The 25,145-nt window shown below is 36.4% G+C and overlaps 1 protein-coding gene across 3 annotated transcripts in view; it reads right to left on the bottom strand.

Annotated features, from left to right (window-relative positions):
• Positions 1-25,145, bottom strand: part of BARD1 (BRCA1 associated RING domain 1) — an 87,273-nt gene that overhangs the window by 24,168 nt on the left and 37,960 nt on the right. For all 3 annotated transcript variants that reach the window (XM_033230382.1, XM_033230383.1, XM_033230384.1), the window contains 3 exons: positions 16,772-16,852; positions 14,679-14,851; positions 556-664 (listed from right to left, as the gene is read on the bottom strand). In XM_033230382.1, coding sequence (XP_033086273.1) covers positions 556-664; positions 14,679-14,851; positions 16,772-16,852 — 363 coding nt within the window. The remainder of the gene's footprint in view (positions 1-555; positions 665-14,678; positions 14,852-16,771; positions 16,853-25,145) is intronic.

Raw genomic sequence — 25,145 nt, 5'->3', positions numbered from 1 at the left:
CCTTCTAACATACCAGTCTCATTCACTGAAGGGCCTATACACTGTGTCCTCCAGACAGTCACCTGGCAGCCTCCTCACTTCCACATTCAGGTTTCAATTCAAATCAGTGCTTTAAGGCTCCCCTCTGTGACCCTAGCTAAAGCAGTGGCCTTGCGGAAGCCCACTACCTCCATCCAGCGACACTCTACAACATCTTCAAAGCACTCATGTTTAAGTTTCTGAAATTATTTTATTTATATTAGTTCACATATTTCCAGTTTGTCTCTTTCCTACCTCTCACCAGATGGTAAGCACCTCCCTGAGAATAAGTGTTCTATCAGTCATAGTCATTGTTTCATGAATGCTGCCTAAAATACACAGCAGGCTCAGTAAGTATTTCTAGATGGTCATACTCTGATTATGTCTTTGAATCCACAGTAGTTAACACTCAGGAAGTGCTCAATAATTGTTTGGTGAATGTAAGCAATTTGCCAAATGGAAATTTTTCTATTATATTCCTTTCATAACCAATTTCAATAAAATATATAAATATCCCAAAGCTGAATCCATACTTACTACCGAGCAATGGCTAGTTGTGGACGATTCATTCTTCTCTGGTAGCAGCAATAGTGATTTCATATTTTCATCGTCTGTATAATCCACAGGCCGCAGACCAAATATGTTACTGGTAAAGTAAGTGCAGATGTGTTTAAGTAAGTCAAATGAGTCTTTTAACTACATGAATGCACCAGCAGAACAATTTTTCAACATCCTTAATAATATACAATTTTAACTAAAATAAATTACTCAGAACTCACATGAGGCAGAAGAATCTAGAATCAAAAGCTGCTGAACTCAAAGGAGAAATGATACAAAATTTCAGTCTGACATCAGATTATAGGGATTGTTTTTATTGAATATAGTATTATGAATTTTTTCAAAACTGTATTCTGCATTCTTATTCATATTAAAATATAGCTTCATAATCACCAATCACTATGAGTGACAGACTTTCAAATGCCAATAAAAATCATTTACTACAGCTATTATAGGCCCTATAGTCTTTATAAACCAATACAAAATTAGACAAATTCACAGGACAGGGATTTTGTTCTGTTAGAAGGAAAATTATGCCACATAACAAACAGTTTAATAATGTAGTAAAAAGAGTACTTTCAAAATTAATTTAAACATGTATGCATACAATAACTTGTAATAATCACAACCATCGCAGAACAAACTATTATGGCTCAGAGAGATAAAAACGTCTCAGCATGTACTAATTCACGAGTCACAGAACGTTATGCTGGAAGAGATTTTAGAGATCCCAGTTTGATCCTGTTAAAGACAAGAAAACAAAGAGAGAAGAACAAGTTCCAATGGCTTAACTAAGGTCATATTCTCCTTGTTCAATTTCACTGAAATTAAATATTGCCCAGCCTAAAGTCTTTCAATCATAAGTAACTTGTTAAAACTAAAGGACTTCTGTCTACTATTCTGTTTCCTTACATACGGTTTCAGAATATGATTTAAATACACTATACTGTGGCAAAAAGTTTTCAAAATGAGTAATTCTTTCATAGTCTTTTATGGTTTTTATTAAAGATTATGCTATATTCATATAATGGCCACTGAAGTTCATGTGAAAATGCAATGTGGTAAATGGGATATAAAGTTATAAACATGGTATAATACTAACTCTGTAAATTGTATCAAATGTATAGAAAAAGATCTGGAAGGAAACAGAGAGAAACATCAAGGGAAGTGGAAGGCAGAAAATGCCAATTCTGTTTGATGGTGCATAGAGGTCATGTAGATGAAGGATATAAGCATCTACTGAGTTCACAGACAAGGTCATTAATGACCTTGGTGAAAATTGTTTTGATGGCAGAGTGGGAAAAGAAAGCTAGTGTATTAGACTAAGAAATGAACCACAGCAAATGTTTCTCTAATGACTGCAATTCGTGACTATCAGGTCCAGTTGCTTTCTTCTTTGGACAGTCCTGGGTAAACACTGACAAGTTTGTATTCTGACTCTTCTTTATGTCCAAGTCCAACAACCTTCCTCTGGCAACAGTCTTTCTCCAGCCAAGATATAACACAGTGGATTGCATTTCAGCTTTATAATTTAAAACAAAGCGACACACATCACAGCTTACATTTAGAGCAGACAATCTCAGGGTATTTTAAAAGAAACTCATCCACTATTTTTGATACTTCCTAATTCATTCTCTAAATTATTATGTTCATATACCAAATACACAATCTCTTCACACACATATGCTATACACATGACAATAAAAAAACAGAAATCTGAGTTGAAGAACCAATGTTCTAGGTCTTAAACCACCAAGTGCAAATATGAATAAACAAAACAACAACAAAAATACGTCACATTATATGCCATCCAAAAAAAATAAATAAATAACTGTGTAGCCATGATTGTGCCACAGTACTCCAGCCTGAGCAAGAGACACTGTTTCAATGAAAAAAGAAAAAATGAGAAAAAAAAAAATCCATGCATACATTAGGACTTTTTGACAGAGACAAACGTAGATCTTACACCTCAAAAAAATAAAAGAGCCCAATCAAGTGCATTTTAATGCACAGCAACTTAATCACATTAGCGTAGTTATTTTACACATATATGAAAAAAAGTCCATGATGACAACACGAAAAACTGTTCAAGTGCTTCTCAAAGTACCACCATCAGCTAGGGAGGAATTTAAACCAAAAATCAACCGGTAAAACATGGTCTAAGCCAGTAAGATGATTTTACAAAGTGACTACCAGAGTTCCAATTTACATTTAGGATCCTTACTATACAAAGCTTACTATCTCATATGGTCTTAAAACATGTGGTTTCTCTGCTTGGATTATGGATGGCTTCTGCTCACACACAATTCACTAAACTCTTAGCCCTCCTGTAATGCTAATGAACTGAATGGCACATTACAAGTGCTACAGATGGAAAGATAATCGGTTAATCTCAGTCCTGTATAATGGGAAATAGAGCCTATTAAATCCAGTCATGTTGCTTCTGCTTTGTCATGAACCATTAACATTTGGAAGTAGATGTGAGTTTACATGTGAAACCTTCAAAGACCACAGCAAGGAAAAATGGGGCGTGGGTAAGATTTCTTATGATTTGGGCACAATAATGCGTGCTTTCTTCCCATTGATATATTTGAAGAGATTAACACTTTAGAGAATTAGTGTGAAAAATCAATTTAAAATGCACAGAGGTGGATTTTATTTCCATTATAAAACAAATAGGTACTACATAGAGGAAAAGTTATGTTGCAACATATCTCAGGCACTGTTAATATGACTTATTACTAAAGAGAGAAGTCAGTGATAAATACATTATTATTCATCATTATACAAGGGAAGAAGACTTTTTAAGATTTACTACATCATGGACTCAAAACAGACATCAAGAACTTGATGTGCTATTTATTAGAATGGGTGACCAGGGAAGCTTATAAAATGGCTTTTTCTAAATACACTTAAATATAGTAAATTCTCTCTTTTCTAGCATGATTTAACTAAAGCTTTACCACTCAAATTAGGTATTTTGGAGAGACACATTAAGACTTAGAAAACACTGTCCTTGCCTATAATCCTACTGAGGATAAACATTCCTTCAACAAGCAGGTATCAAACTGATAAAGTATAAATCAAAATAAGTAATAAGGTGAAATAAAAGATGGATTTAAATGGCCTTGAGCCCAGGACTAGAAACTGGAATATGGTGGTTAGCCATTAAGGGCCTGTGCAGGGAATAAGCAACATGATTACTGAAATGTATGGAACTGATGGAAGAAAGCCTTCTATCAAACCTTCTAGGCACTGTGTGCCCATGTGTAGAAACCAAACATAGTATGCAAAACCAATGAAAAAATCAGGTATAAAGAAACAAACATTAGAGATAAAAAGTGTACGTCGCTGTGAAAATGGAAAGGCACATGTATCTACTACTTAAATGATATGGGTCAACGCAACACCAAAGTATTTAAAACTATTTTGGAATATAAGAAAATGTCGAGATCTTAACTGCTGAATTTACATCTAGTACATGACAGTATATTAATATCTTTTACATGTACCACTTTCGACAGTCAGTTCTTTTAATGCCTTATCAAAGACACTCTCGAATTCAGTGAATTGCAAATGAGTACGTGTAGATAATATACTTTACTTATACTGATATGGTTTCGATTTGTGTCCCCACCCAAATCTCATGTCAAATTATAATTCCCAATGCTGGAGGAGGGGCCTGGTAGGAAGTGACTGGATCATGGGTGCGGATTTCCCCCTTGCTGTTCTTGTGATAGTGTTTGAGTTCTCACCAGATCTGGTTGTTTAAAAGGGTGTAGCACTAATGACCAGGGAAATGCAAATCAAAACCACACTGACACCTCCTTACTCCTGCAAGAATGGACATAATTAAAAAATTTAAAAATAACAGATATTGGCATAGATGTGGTAAACAGCGAACACTTCTACACTGTTGGTGGAAATGTAAACTAGTACAACCATTTGGAAAACAGTGGAGATTCCTTAAAGAACTAGTAGAACATCATTTGATCCAGCAATCCCACTACTGGGTATCTAGCCAGAGGAAAAGAAGTCACGATATGAAAAAGATACTTGCACACGCATGTTTATAGCAGCACAATTTGCAACTGCAAAAATGTGGAACCAGCCCAAATGCCCATCAATCAACAAGGGGATAGAGAAACTGTGGTGTATTATACAATAGAATACCACTCAGGCATAAAAAGGAATGAACTAATGGCATTTGCAGCAACCTGGATGGGATTGGAGAAAATTACTGTAAGTGAAGTAACTCAGGAGGGAAAACTGAACATTGTATGTTCTCACTCCTAAGTGGGAGCTATGCTATGAGGATGCAAAGGCATAAGAATGACACAACAGACTTGAGGGACTCGGGGAAAAGGTGTGAAGGTGGTGAAGGATAAAAGACTACAAATTGGGTTCAGTGTGTACTGCTCAGGTGATGGGTACACCAAAATCTTATAAATCACCACTAAAAAACGTACTTGTGTAACTAAATACCACTTGTTCCCCAAAAATCTATAGAAATAAAAAAATTATAAATAAATAAATAAAAAGGGTATAGCACCTCCCTGCCTCTTCTTCCTGCTCCAGGCATGGAAGACGTGCCTGCTTCCCTTTCATCTTCCACCATGACTGTTTAAGTTTCCTGAGGCCCTTCCTATACAGCCTGGGGAGCCATGAGTCAATTAAACCTCTTTTCCTTATAAATTACTAGTCTCAGGTGTTTCATAGCAGTATGAGAACGGACCAATACATATAACGAATCCTAAAAATTCAAAGGTTCTAATTTTTTTTCTGTTCCTTGACAACACGGTACACTGGCAGATTTCACCAGTTTTTTCTCTCTAATATACTCTTGCGCTATTCCTTTACCTATGATTTTAAATCATAATGTGGAAAACAGGTTTCATATAAAATCTTTAAAGATATGACTGGAGATTGTAAGTTTTAAAATCTTAAACAGACAATCCAGGTGTTCATGTGCCATTGCTTTTTGCTATCTAAAATGTAGTACGAAATACTGAATGATTTGTTTCTGATGTTGATGGATTTGATGTGAAAATGGATATATGTATTAATATACATAATGCGTGATATACATACTGCATATATCAGAAGTAGCATTAATCATTTATTTATTTAACACACATGGAATGAGTATATTTGTATAACCATGTAGGGGAAAAGTCATAAACACTGTTTTGTAATTAGTTTGGAAAATACTCATCATTCAACAAGTACTTTGAAAAAAACTTACCAACAACTTTTGGCACTAAAGAAACAATGAGATAAAAGGTAGTTTCTGTCCTCACAGAACTCAGAGGAGGAAAGCAGAGAAGCACACAGAAAAGGTTTTGCAGTCTGGTAAAGCTTCCCAGACCTGAAAGGGTAAGGAAGAAAAGCGGGTACATAAACAGAATAAGAATAAAACTTTGAAAATCCTCTTCCTAACTAGGAATCTTTCTGATCCTGAAGATGAGGAAAAGGAAGTACTTATGAAAGGGTTAAACTGTGGTGTTTAATGTTTCAGTTTTGTCCCAAAGGCCACATTCAGGATGCAGTAAAACCTTTTAATATCCTTTTAGCCTCAGTAATAATATGGTACACAATGGTGATCTGAATTCATTATACCACTAATAAAAGAAAGGAGAGATGGGCAAATTTAAACTTGTCCTTCCATGTACAGATCATCCAAACTGCAAAAACATATGAAAAAATGCATTTTTACTAATGCTAAATCTATCACCATGACAGGATACCGAGAGAGTTCATGAATGAAATCCTTCATGAACAACCACAAAATTGCAAACACACAGATTTAATTTTTCAAGTCACTTTGCTTGCTATGGAGCAGGATAAAGCAGAGTAATTCAAAATAGTGACATGGGTTTTTAAAGCTATAAAACATAAATTATCTCTGTTGTAGGCAATTAATTTTTTAAAACTAACCAAGGGCAGTGGGACAATTAATAGGTCCAATGGTCCATATAATATTTTCTACTTCAGAATTCAACATCCTTCCAAGGAAAACTCTGTTAATGGCAGATCAAGTACCACATTCTAAAATCCCACATATCCATTAAAAAAAAAAAAAAAAAGCATATGTTACTCTCCACACACTCAAAATGGTTCTGATGTGACCATAAGGGCTGTGGTTCTAGCTGCACACTGGGATATACAGAAGGCAGTGGGGAAGATAGATTACCAATGATGTTTTGAACAGTTATAAATATTCCCAGACAACAAAGATTATATAAACCTTTTTCTCATGATCTAGGGTTAAAGAAGAACTGATTTTCTTTCTTATTGTTTTAGCTCATAAAAGGTACATTTTTATGCAAAAAAAAAAAAAAAAAATTAGGGGTTAAATGAATTAATACTGTTATTTAAATGCAAGACACATAAAAAAGTAAGTTGCCAGAATATTAGAGTTAAATCAAAACAAAAGAGAAAGTCTGAAGTAGATATATGACTTTGCCCTTATGGAGGGCAAATTATGGAGGATATATTCGAATCCTCCATAATTATAAAGATTTAGGGCCCAAAAACATTGCAGTAGGAAAATTAATAAAGAACATAGCCTCTATGGGAAAAAAAATAGGGTTGGGAGACTTCACTGGTGAACTCTAAAAGCTCGTCTATTTTAAAATTAAACAGTGAAGATGGCAAATAAAGAGTATCATTGACTTTAAATTCATACCGCAATATGGTTAATTCTTAGCTATTATGCCTTGCCTTATAAGGTTTCAAGATTTCCCTCCACCAATATTCAATAAGATGCTTTTAAATTCACTTGGCTTTGCAGCAGAAACATACTCCATTCTTTTTTCTATGTCTAGTTTTCCACACACATTCAATGCCTAACTTATATGACTGAGGTGTTAACTGTACCCACTTCCTGGGCTACAAAAAAAGCTCTCAGTTATCTTTGTATTTTATAAGTCACTACTGAAAAGACAGTTCTTAAGCCTGGTCTCCAATATTTAAAGTCACATCTTACTTAGCACCATTCATGGTAACTTATTATTATTTTTTGAGACTGAGTCTCGCTCTGTGGCCAAGGTTGGAGTTCTGTGGCACCATCTTGGCTTACTGCAACCTCCGCCTCCTAGGTTCAAGCAATTCTTGTGCCTCAGCCTCCCGAGTAGTTGGACTACAGGCACACACTGCCACACCTGGCTAATTTTTGTATTTTTAGTGGAGATGGGGTTTCATCATGTTGGCCAGGCTGGTATCGAACTCCTGACCTCAAGTGATCCACCCGCCTTGGCCTCCCAAAGTGTTGGGATTACAGGCATGAGCCACCACGCCCGACCCATAACTTATTAATAATACCAGAACATGTATCAGGATAAAACCTGGATTACTTAGCCCTCTTATACAAGCTTTCCTCTCTCCCAGTGACATCCGAGACTAACTCTAAGGCTGGACTTTGTCTTAGTTTTTCTTCTCTCTCCTAGGGCTGCATTACAAAAATATTTACTCTTCTAATTCAAACTAATATTCTTACAGTAACAGGAAAGTTATACAGTTAATCAAAATTGCAGCCTCAGACAAAATGGCAAAATAGGTAAAATTTTTACAGTCCACAGGGACTTTTTAAGGATGAACTTAATGGGATAAAAAGAAAAGCCCATTTTCTCTTTAGTGTCTGTATTTTATTATTAATATATTAGTATTTCAGATTACTACTACTAACAAAAATGGAGAGATCTCCAAAAATTATATAATATGTGAGTTATCAAAATAGATAATGTTATGCCAACTTAGCAGGGGGGCAGGATATTTCCAGAAGATATTCTATTCATGTTCCGGAGAACAGAAAAGGTAAAAAGAAAAAAAAAAAAGCATCTTGGTTACTTTTTAGAAACTATGAGTATAATTTTGGTATCAAAATCTGAGATAAAAAAAGAAAGATAAAATCACAAATCACTCTAACTTATAATTATAAATGCAAAATTCCTAAAACCCTAGCAAATTTATGTAAAATTTGTGTTTAAAGAATAACATACTACACCAAGTCAAGTTTATCCCAGGAATACAAGCATGATTTAATATTTAAAAATGTATTAATAACATCAATAGTCAAAAAAACATAAGCTTTGGGAGGCTGAGGTGAGAGGATCGCTTGAGCCCAGGAGTTCAAGACGAGCTTGGGCAACACAGTGAGACCCTATGTCCAAAACAAAAACAAACAAGTTTAAGATCATCTCCGCAGAAGCTGAAAATCATTCAATAAAATAAAATACAGTCTTGTTAGAAAATAATAAAGGGAAGAAAGCTTCCACAGAGCAATAAAGAACATTAGTCTTTGTATTTAATATGGATATTAAAATTGAATATAACTCTACGGGTCAGTACTTTTTTAAAAAAGGAAGAACGAAGCAAGCAAGGCAACTATCATTATTGTATCATTCTGGAAGCACTGACAAATGCAATAAGAAACAGAAGTTAATAAATGATAATTAGATCTTTAGAATTAGAAGCTGACTGGATAGAAATGTACTACATTAACAGCTCTCCTATGTATCAAGAATAACAATTATGTTTATTAACACAATATCCAGTTTACTAGCAACAAATAATCAAATACTATACAGGTTAAGCATTGCTAACCCAAAAATCTGAAATTTGAAATGCTCCAAAATTGGAAACTTTTTGAGCACCAACATGACGCAAGTGGAAAATTCCAAACATAGTACTTACAAAACCTTTTTAATGTATATAATTGTTTAAAATATTGTATAAAAATATTGTATAAAACTACCTTTAGGCTATGTGTCTAAAACATTTATGAAACATAGATAAATTTCACATTTAGTCTTGGGAACCATCCCTAAGACATCTCACTCTGTATATGCAAATATTCCAAAATGTGAAAGAAATCCAAAATACTTCTGATCCCAAGCATTTTGGGCAAGGAATACTCAGCCTACACCTAGAATAACCTAAATTAATAGTTATATGCATGTATATACATACATACATATGAAACAGACTAAAAACTTTACTAAGATATATATAACAGAATGCTTAAACAAATGGAGACATGTATCTTGGTCCCAGTTTTTAGAAGCTGTAAGTGTAATTTTGATTATCAAAATCTAAGGGTAAAAAATGAAAGATAAAATCACAAATCACTCTAACTTTTAAAATGCAAAATTCCTAAATAAAAACCTAGCAAACTGATGTATTCATTTAAAGAATAACACACAACATCAAGTTTATCAATCCACTTGATAAAAACCAACTTTACGAATCCACTGTAATCTATACACTTACCCAGTTTCAATCAACATCCTAATCGGTACTCCACTAGAATCTATGTACTTACCTAACTTCAAAACATCCTAATATGGTATTTTTGAAACAGTACAAAGTAAATCAAACATCATTTGAAAGAATAAATTAATAAATATGGCTATTCCCCCTCCCACCCCCCTCCCACCACTACTGTCACTACTTTGACTCTCATCACTCCTTTCCTGGATTACTGCACAAACCTAACTGAGTTCCCTCCCCAGTGTGGAGGAGGAAGTTTTCACCTTAAAATCAGCACTCTGTTTAGCACACACAGCCTTTCAAAGTCCCTGCCCACCTTCTCTGGCCTCTCATCCTCCTCCATCCTTTTATTCCACTTACATCACTAACAGAAGTTCCTAGAATGAATGAAGAAGCAGTCTGGCCTTGAGTACTTTAGCACCCATATTTTATCTTTCTGAAAAGCCCATCCTCCTGTTCTATGTTTTCAAAACTCAGAGTTCTTCTTCTTCCAGAAAGCCTTCTGTGACTTCCTCTGGTCTTATTTGCAGCCCTAGTCGAGACTTTCATACTACTGTGAGCACCATGCTATGAAGGCATGCCTCACACCATTCTATAATCAGTGCTTTAACAGCCTGTTTACTCCTACTAGAACAGAAGCAGCCAGACAACTGAGGAGGTGATGAGGCAAAGGAGCAATGGAGGGACTATGAGAAGACTTAAGAGGAGAGGAAGGCATCTAAGAGAAAACTTCAACCTTGAGGTCATGAAGAAGACAGCCAAAACGTCTATCCTAGAGCTAAAGGAGGCCATTTAGAAATTTACAATAAGCAAAAACGACTTTACTTCTTCAATCAGTCAAAGTAGCAAACCCTAAAGAGGGTCAGACAGAATGGTGTTTGCCCTTGCTGGTTCTTACCCTTCTTCCATGGGAAGAGTTTAGGCCTACTTATTGAGAAAGGAGTTCCACCAAGAGTAAGAGATACAGTAAGCAGAGAAAGAAAAATTTTGTTTGCCAACTCAGATTCCAGAATCTGAGCTGTTAATGGCTTATAAAGAATAAGAGCTTCAGGAAGAAAAATAGTAGTAAGAATTCCATAGTCTCCATGCTCCAGATTCCCTTCCCATGATCTTCTTAAGGAATGGAGAAAAGGGCAGGAATAAATTTCATCTATTCTCACCTGTTACTACCTAATTCTAGAAGACAGTATCTAGAACACTGAGAGAGCATGCACTTAAAAGTCAAGGCTATAGGAATTACTTTGGGTAGCCACAATCCCACAAAAAGTAATATGCCATGGATGCCAATTGGGCAAAAGCTACCAGGAACCAGTTCAGCCACCTTAGAAAAGGCACAGATAAGGGAAACTTAGTTTTAGACATCTTGTCATACAGTAAAGGTAGTGGCAGAAGGACGCAATTCCCATTTTCATGTCATCTGATCTTTTATCAGAAAAGAGGAAAAAGTATACCATAATCTTCATTCATTCAAACACGAATTCACTCTACAAACAAATGTGGATATAGACTACATTAGGCACTTGGCAGAGCTAGGGAGGGTAGATGGGATCTCTGGCCCATACAGTTTACAGCCTCATGAGAAGGTAGGAAATAGTAAGTCCTGTGACTGGGGAGAAGCACCACATCAGGAAAGGCAGCCAAAAGGACAGGATAACCCAAGTGAAACTCAAATGAGAAACTGGCTACCAAAAACAAATATTCTAGACAATGCAAAGGCATGTACAAAGGCTAGGAGATAAAAGATCCTAAACATTTTAAGGAAACAAAAATTCAGAAAAGCTGGTGCAAAAAAATGCTTGAAGGAAAGGGGGAAAGGAGAAGCTGTGGAAAGAATGATGAGAACAGAGAGGAAAGTAGCACCAGACCATCCAGGGTCTTATAAATCATATTTTGGAGTTTAACCTTTATTTTAAAAAACATTAAGAGGAAGCCATGGAAGGGTTTTAAGCAAATAAATGATCTGGTTTTTCTGAAGGCACTCTGGCTACAGTACGGAAAGAGAATTAAAGAAAAGTAATATGAAAAGGAGGAGAACAGTTAGGAAATTTGTAAAGCCAATCAGATGAACAATGACTATAACATTTTTTAAAAGGCAAAAAACACAGGAAAATACTGAAGTATGAAGACCAATAGTCTGGAAAGGAAATTTTTGGAAACAGCTACCACACTCTTGTACCGTAGGATTAGATCTATGCTTTCATCTGCGCTACTATCCTTTATCCAATATCGATCCCAACGTCTTGTGTGAAATAAACCCTACTTCCCAACTATCCAGCTGTATCAACCAGCTGTCCAACACAGTAGTCACTGGCACATGTGGTTAAAATAGAATACATTTTAAAATGTATTCCTCAGTAGCAACAGCTAATTTTCAAGTGTTCAAGAGTAGAGGTGCCTAGTGGCTATTGAATGTCTAGCATAGATACAAACATTTCCATCACCACAGAAAGGTCTATTGGACAGTGCTGAGGTACAGATATACCTAAAGTTGCCACTTTACTAGGTAGTCCTACTTAAAACAACACTGAAAGTACCTGTGAAGGCAGACTCACTGTCTCATGCCACTCCTTGTATATTAATAAGCCCTCACAGTGCAGTGACGAATCATGGTGTACAAACCACAAGAGAGGCTCTGTGTTTTGGCTCATTAATCCTCACTATGCTCTGAAGAAATAGAAACGCAGCAGGCATCACCCATGTTTTATAGGTGAGGACACCAAGGCACAGAAATTAACCTGCCTGAAGCTATAAAGTCAATAATGGAGTCACAAATAAAAGCTAGATTCCCTAACGCCCTGACCAGTGCTCTATTCATTAAAGTAGTCATGGCTGATTTAAGAACCCTAGAATGATAACTAGTCAGTTTCACCTGACCCAAGCAATAATCTGCTTTACCAAATAGCTTGCAACACATACAGGAGGGTCATATTGGTTAGGTCCTTACAAAGAAATAGTTATCTCTGTTAGGTCCATGTATATGGAGACACAGACACACACACACACACACACAAACCAGAAGAAAAAAAATATATATATATATATGTTCAAATATGAATTCAAATTCAGGGGATGTGTGTGTGTATATATATACACACACATATACACATGTGTATGTATATATATATACACACACACACACATCCCCTGAATTTGCCCCAATTATCTTATAACCTGTTATGAGAGATAAAAGAGATTAGACACATTTACCGAAACTAAAGCACCAAGGTATGGTACATTCTTGCATTATTAATTTGGTTTTCAATTATGTTAAATAGTTACCAATAAAAAATTACAACCTAGAGGCTTTGCATTTTATAATTCTTATTTGCATCTGTTACCATTGGAAACTTAATTTTTGTGTGCTCTTTTCAAAGCTATAGAAGCAACAAGGGCAGAGAGACAATACCTACATTTTCATTTCGATTACTTAATTAACTGAAAAGAATAAAATAATACATAGGGAGACATGAACCAAGTTACAGATTAAAGATACAAAATCTACATACAGCATTTACTTGTGACACTCTTGACAATACCAATTTTAAAATCCAGCTGCTGGCATTCACTAATGCATCTCTGTGTCCTGATACTGCAAAAAGTTCACCTAGAACCTCATGTGAATGATGTGAAAAATCTAAGAAATAATTCAACTGCACTGGCCCAATATTTAAATTCTTACATGCTTTACCTGTCATTATAGTAAATACGCAGAAAAAATAAAATGGGAATGAAATATTTAAAATAATTCCAAACTATTAGGAAGCATACAAAATAATTATTTCTACAACAATTGCTTATGAAAGTGTAAATCAATCTACAGAATATAAACACTTAAGGACATTTTTCCATTAAGTGAAGGCTTCCAAACTTGACAATTGTTTCTGAATTAAGAAAGTAAATCTCCCCTAAATATATCAGTTATCCCTGTTGGTATCTATGGGGAATTCGATCCTGGTGATGTCAGAATGTGCAGCTGCTCAAGTCTCTTGTAAAACATGGCACAGTATTTACTTGTAAACTACACACATCCTCCCGTATACTTTAAATCATCTCCAGATTACCTGTAATACCTAATAGTTTGAAATGCTGTATAAATATTTATATTGTTTTACCTATATTACTTATTATTGTATTGTTATTTTTTATTGTCTTTTTTCCCCCTTTTTTTTTTAACTTTTATTTTATTTTAGGTCTCTATTTAAGTTGTGAAGGTTTGTTATATAGGTAAACTTGTGTAACAGGTGTGTGTTGTACATATTTCACCACCTATGTATTGAGCCTAGTACCTAATAGTTATTTTTTCTGCTCCTCTCCCTCCTCCCACCCTCCACACTCAAGTAGACCCTGGTGTCTGTTGCTCCCTTCTTTGTGTTCATGAATTCTCATCATTTAGCTCTGACTTATAAGTGAGAACATGCAGTACTGGGTTTTCTGTTCACGCGTTAGCTTACTAAGGATAATGGCCTCCAGCTCCATCCATGTGCTCACAAAAGACATGATCTCATTCTTTTTTGTGGCTGCATAGTATTCCATGGTATATATGTACCACATTTTCTTTATCCAATCCGTCATTGATATTTCCCAATTATTTTTGATCTGCAGTTGGCTGAATCCTCAAGTGTGGAACCCAAGAATATGAAGGACCAACTGTACCATAAAGAGGAAGGGCATGAATGCCGATTACAAATGCAGAATTTGATGATCACATCTAATTTTAGTTGTGAAAGTGAAGAAAGCCATCAACTTGAGTATTAAAGTCTCTGCTTTATCACATACCTTGATTCAAGAATATAGATTGATTTTAAAAATAATTTTTAAGTTGAACTACTTACAAAGCATTTCTGGAGGCTCCATAGGAAAGTAACAGCTTGACTATATCCATGTGCCCATTCTTGGCTGCATCGTGAAGTGGTGAGTCATTTTGATACCCAGTGGTGTTTACCAATGCCTTATGCTGGAGCAATAATTCCACTACCTTCAGGTGCCCATGACTGCAAGCTTCATGCTAATTCAATTTTTTGAAAAAGAAGTGAAAGAAGTGATAAGAAAGAGCAATGGATGATATTATAATACCACACTTTAGAAAAATAAATGTAAATGTCAGGCAGCAAATTTATTGTTACCTAAATATTCAAAAAGACTATAAGTTGTTGACAGAGTGAAAGTTACTATTAATAATCTTTCTATCAAGATCTGTGTAATTCATGAAAAAAGAAAAGGCTATTCTCATTTGAGCCTTGGGTCAAGCACTTTTTTTTTTTTTTTAAAGAAGAAAATGTAGTTTTAAACCAATGGTAGCTCCTTAAATGTTCTACAATAAATGTAAAACATTAAGAAAAAAAGACTGCATATTTAATAACAAGATGGTATATAAAATCTGTACCAGTACATACACATATCATACAACAAAGTAAGTATCCATGAAGGAGGGTTTTAAGACAAGCTGTTTGCTGAAACTACAGATTGCTGTATGGCTGCTGTTATTGATAAGAGAAATAACACGAGTAGGAATACAAAAAGAGCTTGCTGAATGACAGAAGTGGCAACAATGGAGTGTTCACAGATGCCTTAGATCTAAATATTTCCTTATGTCTAATGAACTACAAACAATGCTGTATTCTAACAAATCTCTGGCATTCTATACTTTTTAAGTACATCTATTTCAATTCATAATAAGCGATAACACACTCAACATCTGTAGGTCTATTTTTAGGAGAAAGGAATCCAAATTAGGCACTAAACCCTCTAAATCACTAACCAATCTTGACTATAACTTGCCTTAGTGGCTTTGAAGAAAAAATAAAATTAACCTTTCTTTTTTTTTTTTTTTATTTTTATTTTTCGAGACAGAGTCTTGCTCTGTCGCCCAGGCTGGAGCGCAGTGGTCGGATCTCAGCTCACTGCAAGCTCCGCCTCCCGGGTTTACGCCATTCTCCTGCCTCAGCCTCCCGAGTAGCTGGGACTATAGGCGTCCGCCACCTCGCCCGGCTAGTTTTTTTTTTTTTTGTATTTTTTAGTAGAGACGGGGTTTCACCGGGTTAGCCAGGATGGTCTTGATCTCCTGACCTCGTGATCCGCCCGTCTCGGCCTCCCAAAGTGCTGGGATTACAGGCTTGAGCCACCGCGCCCAGCCAAAATTAACCTTTCTTTGAAAAGGTTAGCCAGCCAGTAGAGTCCAGTCAGCAAAGTGACTGATTCAGAGTAAACCCTCCCGGCTTTTTTGCACCTAGCCTATTGAGTCTCCTAATTTCTTGGCTGAATCTCTAGTTTATAGGATGAAGGCATCTACTTCATTTGCTGACACTTCTGTGGCTGCATTCAAAGCTCATGTTTATTGCCCTAATGTAATTGGCCTACATAGCAATTGTTTCCAAGTATTTGTGTCATTCTGTTTCCAGATTGTGCCTCACATTTTTATTTTTAGTAATAATAAGCAAAGACTTTTAAAAATTGTTTAGTGTAAGCAAAGATTTCTACTGCCTTATATATCTACAATTGGGTAGGGTATAAGTAAGGCTAAGACAGACCCTCAGTAAGAATCACTTCCTTGTGATCACTTTCCTGTACTCAGTTCCTCTGACCTCTTTTTGTTCCAAGAAATTTGGTTCCAGTAACATGCAGGGCTACAGAATGGAGCCTGATGTCAGCTGTAGCTGTTACCTCCAGACATTAGCTAAATTCTGCAATATAGTACAAGTGGATTCCTAAATTTAAAGGTAGTATGTCAAAAGGTAACCAATTTCTTGCCTGTCACAAATGAAAAGCTAGAAGGAAAATAATCATCTCCTCATATTTGATGAAAACACAAATTCTTCACACTAAAAAGAGGGTATGTGGCAGAGGATGATATACAGACAACTACGTAACTATAAACTATAGTAACTGTAAAACACAAAAAGAATGAGAATAAAAACCAGACAACTACCAATGGTGTCCATCCAGCATGGTCTTTAACATTTGGATCACTTCCATTTTGTAAAAGGTATTCAATAGAAGGTATGTCACCCTAGAAAAATGAACAAAACGGAAATTAAAAAGCATTAAGGAAAGAAAGGAAAATATTGAGATTTTAAAAAATGCTGTCTTCTTCAATATAAAGTAAAACTTAAATCATTTTCTCTTAAGGCTACTATTCATGAGTTAATAAATTATTAGGCTGGGTGTGGTGGCTCACGCCTGTAATCCCAGCACTCTGAGAGGCCAAGGTGGGTGGATCACCAGAGGTCAGGAGGTTGAGACCAGCCTGGTCAACATGGTGAAACCCTGTCTCTACTAAAAATAGAAAACTAGTCGGGTGTGGTGGTGTCAGCCTGTAATCCCAGCTACTTGGGAGGCTGAGGCAGGAGAATCACTTGAGCCTGGGAGGCAGAGGTTGCAGTGAGCCAAGATCATGTCACTGCACTCCAGCCTGGGCCACAGAGCAAGACTTCGTCTCAAAAAAAATGAAACAAAAGAGAAATTATCAATGTATAAATTATTCTGAGATATCAAGAAATACAGCCATGCTTGAATACAGACTACAAAACCTATTAGAAAGCCATATTCAAAATTCATTTCAAGGTACCAAATAAAGGACCCTGGCCAAAGATCATCTGCTCATAATGAAGTTGTAAAAGCCATAATTTCATTTGTTTTAAGAAAAATATAACTTTTTGTATTTGAAATAGGAAAAAAACAATTTTTAAGCATATATGTAAATGGCTTCTGAGTATTGTTTAAAACAAACAAAACTGTTTAGCTCAGAAGAGTACTAAGTGAAACCAAAGTTAAAAAACTGCCATTTTATTGGCAGTTACTCCATCCTAATACATTAATCTAGTTTATAGTCACCTTATTTGTTAAACAACATTTTCTAGGAAGCAACAACTGCTCTGTTTAAAATGGCAAAAGAGATTAGTACAAACCTATTCAAATCAGCCCACAGAATCAACATTAAATTTTTTTCCCCTGTTCCCCGCCCAGTTCAAGACTAAAATCAACACCCGTTATCAACTAACTCAACTATAGGAAATAGAGCTTCTGTGATGTCGCTCTGTCTTCCAGGCTGGAGTGCAGTGGCGCAATCTCGGCTCACTCCAAGCTCCGCCTCCCGGGTTTACACCATTCTCCTGCCTCAGCCTCCCGAGTAAATGGGACTACAGGCGCCCGCCACCTCGCCCGGCTAGTTTTTTGTATTTTTTAGTAGAGACGGGGTTTCACCGTGTTCGCCAGGATTGTCTCGATCTCCTGACCTCGTGATCCGCCCCTCTCGGCCTCCCAAAGTGCTGGGATTACAGGTGTGAGCCACCATGCCCGGCCAGCCTTACAAGTCTTTTCTAACAAACAGTTTTCAATTTCTCACTCTATTTCTCTATTCCAGTACTCTGGAGAGCTACGCAACAATGTTGGAACAGTAGCAACAGTAGCACACTGATGCAGTGGAGAGGAGGCAGATGAGGAAAAGTAAGAAATACAGTAACTTTACTTTAGAATTCACAACCTCTTTTTAAATGAGATGAACAAGATCTGGGGAATAAGTGAATTAAAATGAGGTACAAGGCAAGGAAAATACTCTAAAGGCAGACAATATTAATTCAGCTTTCATATTAAGACAGTGTCAATTATTAAATAGCATTAAAATTGAAGACCCCCTTCCAGTTTTGAACCCTCTGGGTCTTGTGTGTCATGATCCAACTAAATCTTACCATAACTGAGTGGACTTTTAAGGTCACTTTAAAGCTGTCTTTTGAAATAAGGAGAACAAAAAAAAAAAAAAAAAAAAGCTTCCCTCTGCTGCCAGCCTCCAGCACAGGTAGACTGTGGCAAAGGAATTAAGTCAGGGGAACTGGTCTCAGGTAGTCTGCCCTCCCACTCTTCTTTTTAATTCATTTTCCTAGAAATGAGAGATAATAATCCTCAAGCTATCTAATACCAGGGTCTCTTAAATTTGTCCCTTCATGTAATGTGTAAAGATCTGACATCTATCGTTTATATTTAATTATATATTACATTTTAAGTATGTGTTAACTCTTAAAGTCTTTTTAAAAATCTCCAGCTGTAATATAAAAGATACTGTCCCTTTGTAAAACAATGTCAGGCTTTAGGAAGAAGGAGACATTTATGCAGTGGGATGAAGGTAAAAATTTTCTTGAAATTACACTATTATCACCAGTCACTGCAAATGTAACCAAATCAGTTCTTTTAGGATAACAGGGCAGGGTGCAGTACCTAAGTCCATGAATATAAAGCAAAAATAACCAGCAGAGCATACTCTCAAAAAAGACTGAATAAAAGGCTACAGACAGAAGTTATATGCATAATATTGTGTTCAATGAGTTTTGTGCTTCTTTAGTGAATAAATCTCTCCCCACCCACCCCTTCTCCCAATACTCTTTCCTGAAATGAATTTTTTTTCCTCTGTTGGTTTGATAATGTAGAAATCACTAATTCTCCTAAATACAATATTTGTTTTTTTTTTTTTTTAAATTTTGCTGGCCGGATGCAGTGGCTCACACCTGTAATCCCAGCACTTTGGGAGGCTGAGGTGGGCAAATCACAAAGTCAGGAGTTTGACATCAGCCTAGCCAACATGGTGAAATCCCATCTCTACTCAAAACACAAAAAGTAGCCAGGCGTGGTGGCGCACACCTTTAATCCTAGCCACTCAGGAGGCCGAGACAGGAGAATTGCTTGAACCCAGGAGGCGGAGGTTGCAGTGAGCTGAGATCACGCCACCGCAATGCAGCCTGGGCAACAGGGCGAGACTCTATCTCAGGGAAAAAAAAAAAATGCTTTTTATTTCTAATTGTCTCTGTTTCTGTGCTCTGGGCTGCTGCTCAAATCTTCCGTTTTCTAAAAAAGTAAATCCGCATGCAACACATATTTTATATTCCTAAATTAACAAAATGATTTTAAATGCTCAATGGGCCTAAAAGGATTATAGGTTTCAAATTAATTACCCTAGTTTCAAGAAAGAAAGAAAGAAAAAAAAAGGCAACATTTTCCCAGATTTCTTAACAGTGCAAATTCCATTTCTAGAGCAAGTTAATCACGTATTTAGCAACTGGAATGCAATGGCACGATCATAGCTCACTGTAACTTCAAGCTCCTCGGCCCAAGCAATTCTTCTGCCCCAGCCTCCTGAGTAGTAGCTAGGACTACAGGCATACATCACCAGGCCTGGCTAATTTTTTTAAAATTTTTTTGTAGAGATGGGAGTCTCACTATGTTGCCCAAACTAATGGACTCAAGCAATCTCCTGCCTTAGCTTCCAAAATGATTGGGATTACAGGTGTGAGCCCCTGCAACTTTTGCTTTATATTCATATCAGTTACAAATGAATGCAGGAATATCTGCCAAGATACAAATTTGATTTTTTTTCCAAAACAATTCTGTAATAAGTGAGCAGATAAACTGCCAGAACCACACACATTCCCTATCTTCAACATGAAAGTACTCACACAAGAAAACCTTCTCAAAAATTTCCCCATTCTAATTCTACATGGTAATGCAAAAAAAAAAAAAAAAAACATTAACTTAAAGAAGCTTCAAAAATAATACAAACACAATTGTGAAATGGAAGAGTCTCATGGGAATAGTCAAACAGAAACAGAGTGACAATTTAAAGAATAAAGGTAGACTCTCTTTTAAGGTTGCTAGACAGTTGCTATTTTTCTTTCATGTCACCTCTTCATATTATCAAAGTGTCTTCTGTTAACATTCTCCCCACCCCTGAACTGTATAGCTGATTAGCAAAAGGCTTGCTTTTTATAACCAATCTGCTTTCTCCTCCCTAGTACTTGAAAGTTTGTCATATTTTCATCTTTCTACTTCATGTAAATGTAATGTCATGCGCATAAATAAAATTATGATAATTAGATAGAGTCTACAGTACCTGGATAAGCTTGAACTGATACGAAGTAACCAGAAAATAAATTAAGTTTTGATTCTGGCTTCTTTAAATTACTTTCCAATACTCACTTTTGAGCTTCTCACAACTTGAAAGAGTAATTGAACTTTTCTTAAACCATAGCAAAAATAATTTATCTAAGGAAAGTATTTGCCAAGGCTTATTAAAAATTTTCAATGAATTTGGTATTTTCAAGTAATATATTGAAGGCTGAAAATAAGAGTGTGTGTATCCCACTGAATCTTTTATTGCTAATCTTTCAATCAAAGGAAAGATCCTTCACACATTTGTACATATTGCAGATCCACACATATTCCAGCAATATAAACTTTCCAAAAACATACACACACAAACAAAACTTTTCCTTATTATAAAGCTTAGCTCTTCTAAAATACCATTATTAATAAACATATTCATAAAAACAATACAGAACATTACAATTAAGTATAAGACAAATGACTTGGCTAGCATGATTAAGCTTTTCCATGTAAATGAACTGACCAGGAACCAAAAACTTCCCTTCTTGGCAATTAGATGCCATTAAAACAAACAAACAAAAATTAACCACCTGGAATGAAGCTCTAAAATATGTTAAATATTTCTCTGGCTTCTTAGAATTTACTGAATAAAATACAGGCATACCTCGGAGATACTGTCGGTTCAGTTCCAGATCACTGCGATAAAGCAAATACTGCAATAAAGCAGGTCACACGAATCTTCTGGTTTCCCAGTGCGTATAAAAGTTATATGTACACTATACTGTAATCTACTAAGCGTGCAATAGCATTATGTTTTTTAAAAAATGAACAGATCTTAATTGAAAATAATTTTATTGCTAAAAAATGGTGACAATCTTTTGGCTGGATGGTCTTGCCTTGATGCTGTGGCTGCTGACTGAGCAAGCAGGTAGTTGCTGAAGGTTTGGGTGGTTATGACAGTTTCTTAAAACAAGACAACAATAAAGTATGCCACATCAACTGGCTTCATTTCATGAAAGATTTCTCTGTAGCATGTGATGCTGTTTGGTAGCATTTTATCCATGCAGAACTTCTCTCAAGATTGGAGCCAATCCTCTCAAACCCTGATGCTGTTTTATCAACTAAGATGATGCAATTTCCTAAATCCTTTGGTGTCATTTCAACAATGTTCACAGCACCTTTACCAGAAATAGATTCCATCTGAAGAAACCACTTTCTTTCTCATCCATAACAAACAATGCCTCATCCATTAAAGTCTGATCATGAGACTGCAGCAATCAGTTGCACCTTCAGGCCCCACTTCTAATTCGAGTTATCTTGCTATTTCTACTGTATCTATAGTTACTTTCTCCACTGAAGTCCTGAACCCCTCAAAGTCATCCATGAAAACTGTAATCAACTGTTTTCCAAACCACTGTTAATGTTAACATTTAGACATCCTCCCATGAATCACCAATGATATTAATGGCATCTAGGATGGTGAGTCATTTCCAGAACCATCACTGTAATCCCATCTATAGCAGGTATAGCCTTACAAAATGTTTTCTGTTTTTTTTTTTGTTTGTTTTTTGAGACGGAGTCTCACTCTGTCGCCTACACTGGAGTGCAGTGGCGCAATCTCAGCTCACTGCAAGCTCTGCCTCCTGGGTTCACGCCATTCTCCTGCCTCAGCCTCCAGAGTAGCTGGGACTACAGGCACCCGCCACCACACCCAGCTCATTTTTTTTGTATTTTTAGTAGAGATGGGGTTTCACCGTGTTAGTCAGGATGGTTCAATCTTCTGACCTTGTGATCCGCCCACCTTGGCCTCCCAAAGTGCTGGGATTACAGGCGTGAACCACCCCGCCCAGCCACAACATGTATTTTTTTAAGTAGTAAGACTTGAAAGTAAAAGTTACTCCTTGATCCATGGGCCACAGAATTGATGTTTTGTTGGGAGGCTTGAAAACAGCATTAATCTCCTTATACATCCTCATCAGAACAGTTGGGTAACTAGGTGGCACTGTCAATTAGTAATATTTTGAGTATCTTTCCTGAGCAGTAGGTCTCAACAGCGAGCTTAAAAAATTTAGTAAACCATGCTGTCAAGATGTGCTCTCATCCAGGCTTTGTTGTTCCAAATGTTAAATGAGCATTGGCTTTCACTTAAAGTCACTGACTTCATTAGCTCCTAACAAGAAAGCCTGTCCTTTGAAGCTTTGAAGCCAGGCACTGACTTCTCCTTCCTAACTATGAAAAACCCAGATGGCATATTCTTCCAACAGAAGGCTGTTTCAACTTCACTGAAATCTGTTGTTTAGTGCGCCACTCTCATAATTATCTTGGCTAGATCTTCTGGATAACCTGCTGCAGTTTCTCCATCAGCACCTGTTGTTTCAACATGCATTGTTGTGTTATGGAGACAGCTTTTTATCCTCAGCTTCATGAACCAACCTCTGCTAGCTTCCAACTTTTCTTCTGCAGCTTCCTTACCTCTCTCAGCCTTCACAGAATTGAAGAGATTTACGATCTTCCTCTGGAGTAGGGTTTGGCTTAAAGAAATGTGGTTGGTTTGATCATCTATCCAGACCATTCCAACTCTCCTCATATTGGCAATAAGGCGGTTATGCTTTATTCTCATTTGTGTATTCAACAGGGTAGCACTTTTAATTTCCTTAAAGAACTTTTTCTTCGCATTCACAAATTGGCTGTTTGGCAAGAGACCTAGCTTTTGGCCTATTTCAACTTTCAACATGCCTTCCTCACTCATCATTTCTAGCTTCTTATATAAAGTAAGAGATGAGCGACTCTTCCTTCTACTTGAAAACTTAAAGGCCATTGTAGTGCTGTTAGCTGACCTAAATTCAATATTCTTGTGTCCCAGGAAACAGGGATTCAAAGGGAGAGAGATGGAAGAATTATCAGTAAGTGGAACAGTCAGAAAAGACAACGTTTATCAATTAAGTTTGCCATGTTACATGGGCAGGGTTTGTGGTGCCCTAAAGCAGTTACAATAGTAACACTGAAGATTACTGATCACAAATCACCATAACAGATACAACAGTAGTGAAAAGATCTGAAATATTGTGACAATTACCAAAATGTGACACAGAGACACACTGAGCATATGCTGTTGGAAAAATAGCACTGACAGACTTGCTCAATGCAGGATTGTCAAAAGACACAAAAACAAAACTCTCTGCGAAGCACAAAAAAAGTGAAGTGCAATTAAATGAGGTGAGCCTGTAATTTAACAGATAATTCTGATAACCCAGTCAATGGCACAATAAGTTACTGGTAATACAGAAGCAGACTTATACATATGTGGTAGGCAAAAGAGGAGGAAAATAGATACTGACTTCAAGAGGTATTTTAGAAATTAAACTCTTGAGAAAGTATCACATATGCCAAGGCTCCTTTTGTTTCCTTTGCTACCTTCTCATGAAGCTGCTATGAAGGATACATAATTTCACACACAATATAACATGACTATGTTCAAGCATAATAAACTACAAAATTAAACTCTTAATGAGTCTCCTCACAAGGGATCTTCTCTCTATCCAGGGGATCTTCACCACCTTTGTTATGTTCTAAGCATACCATGCCTTGTAAGTTGCATTCAAAACATTATCTATTATGTCTACATCACTAATACATCATGTCATGCCAGCTTCAAGTCATTCTTCTATTCCACAGTAAGCCATTGATGTGGCATAAATTATGAGTAATCACTACCATTTTAAGAATTTGTGCTAGAGAACTTGGTGGGGTAAGAAAAGAGGAAGGTTAGTATGATACAAATTCTCAAGCAAAACTGACATAATAGAAAATAAAAAATTTTCTCTATATCCTTAGTATTTTGTTTTCTATTGGGCTGGTGCAAAAGTAACTGTGGTAATAAATCAGAAGAATAAATAATGGGTATCTTAGTTTCTACTTAGGTACAATACTTTCTCATAAAATCTCCCATTCATAACAGTGTTCTCAATAGCAGTTTAACACAGGTGATGCAGACATTCAAACAGGAACATGAGTTATGAAGATATTCAAATAGGAAGAGGGGTATAAAAAAGACTTATTGATAGGACAGTAGAGAAATGACAATTTTGACTTCGGTCAGATTACTCTATTACATAGAGAACCGACTGCAGGAAATACAAAGGGAAATTAGGAAGCTACTTCAGTGGTGTGGTCAAAAAATTATGACCCCCCAAAATGTTCACAAATAATCCCCAGGACCTGTGACTATATTACCTTACGTGGTGAAAGGGACACTGCAATATAATTAAGTGGACACACCTGGAGATGGGGAGATTATTCTGCATTTCTCAGGTAGCTCAATTTAATCACATGAATTCTTAAAAGCAGAGGATCTTTCCTGGCTATGTCAGAAAGATGAGATGTGAGAAGGACTCAATCTACTGCTGCTGGATTTGAAGATGAAGAAGAGGACC

The sequence above is a fragment of the Trachypithecus francoisi genome, unplaced genomic scaffold (assembly GCF_009764315.1).
Source record: "Trachypithecus francoisi isolate TF-2019V2 unplaced genomic scaffold, Tfra_2.0 Lachesis_group13, whole genome shotgun sequence".
NCBI lineage: Eukaryota > Metazoa > Chordata > Mammalia > Primates > Cercopithecidae > Trachypithecus > Trachypithecus francoisi.
The sequence above is the reverse complement of the archived record's forward strand: the minus strand, read 5'-3'. Positions and strand labels throughout refer to the sequence as shown.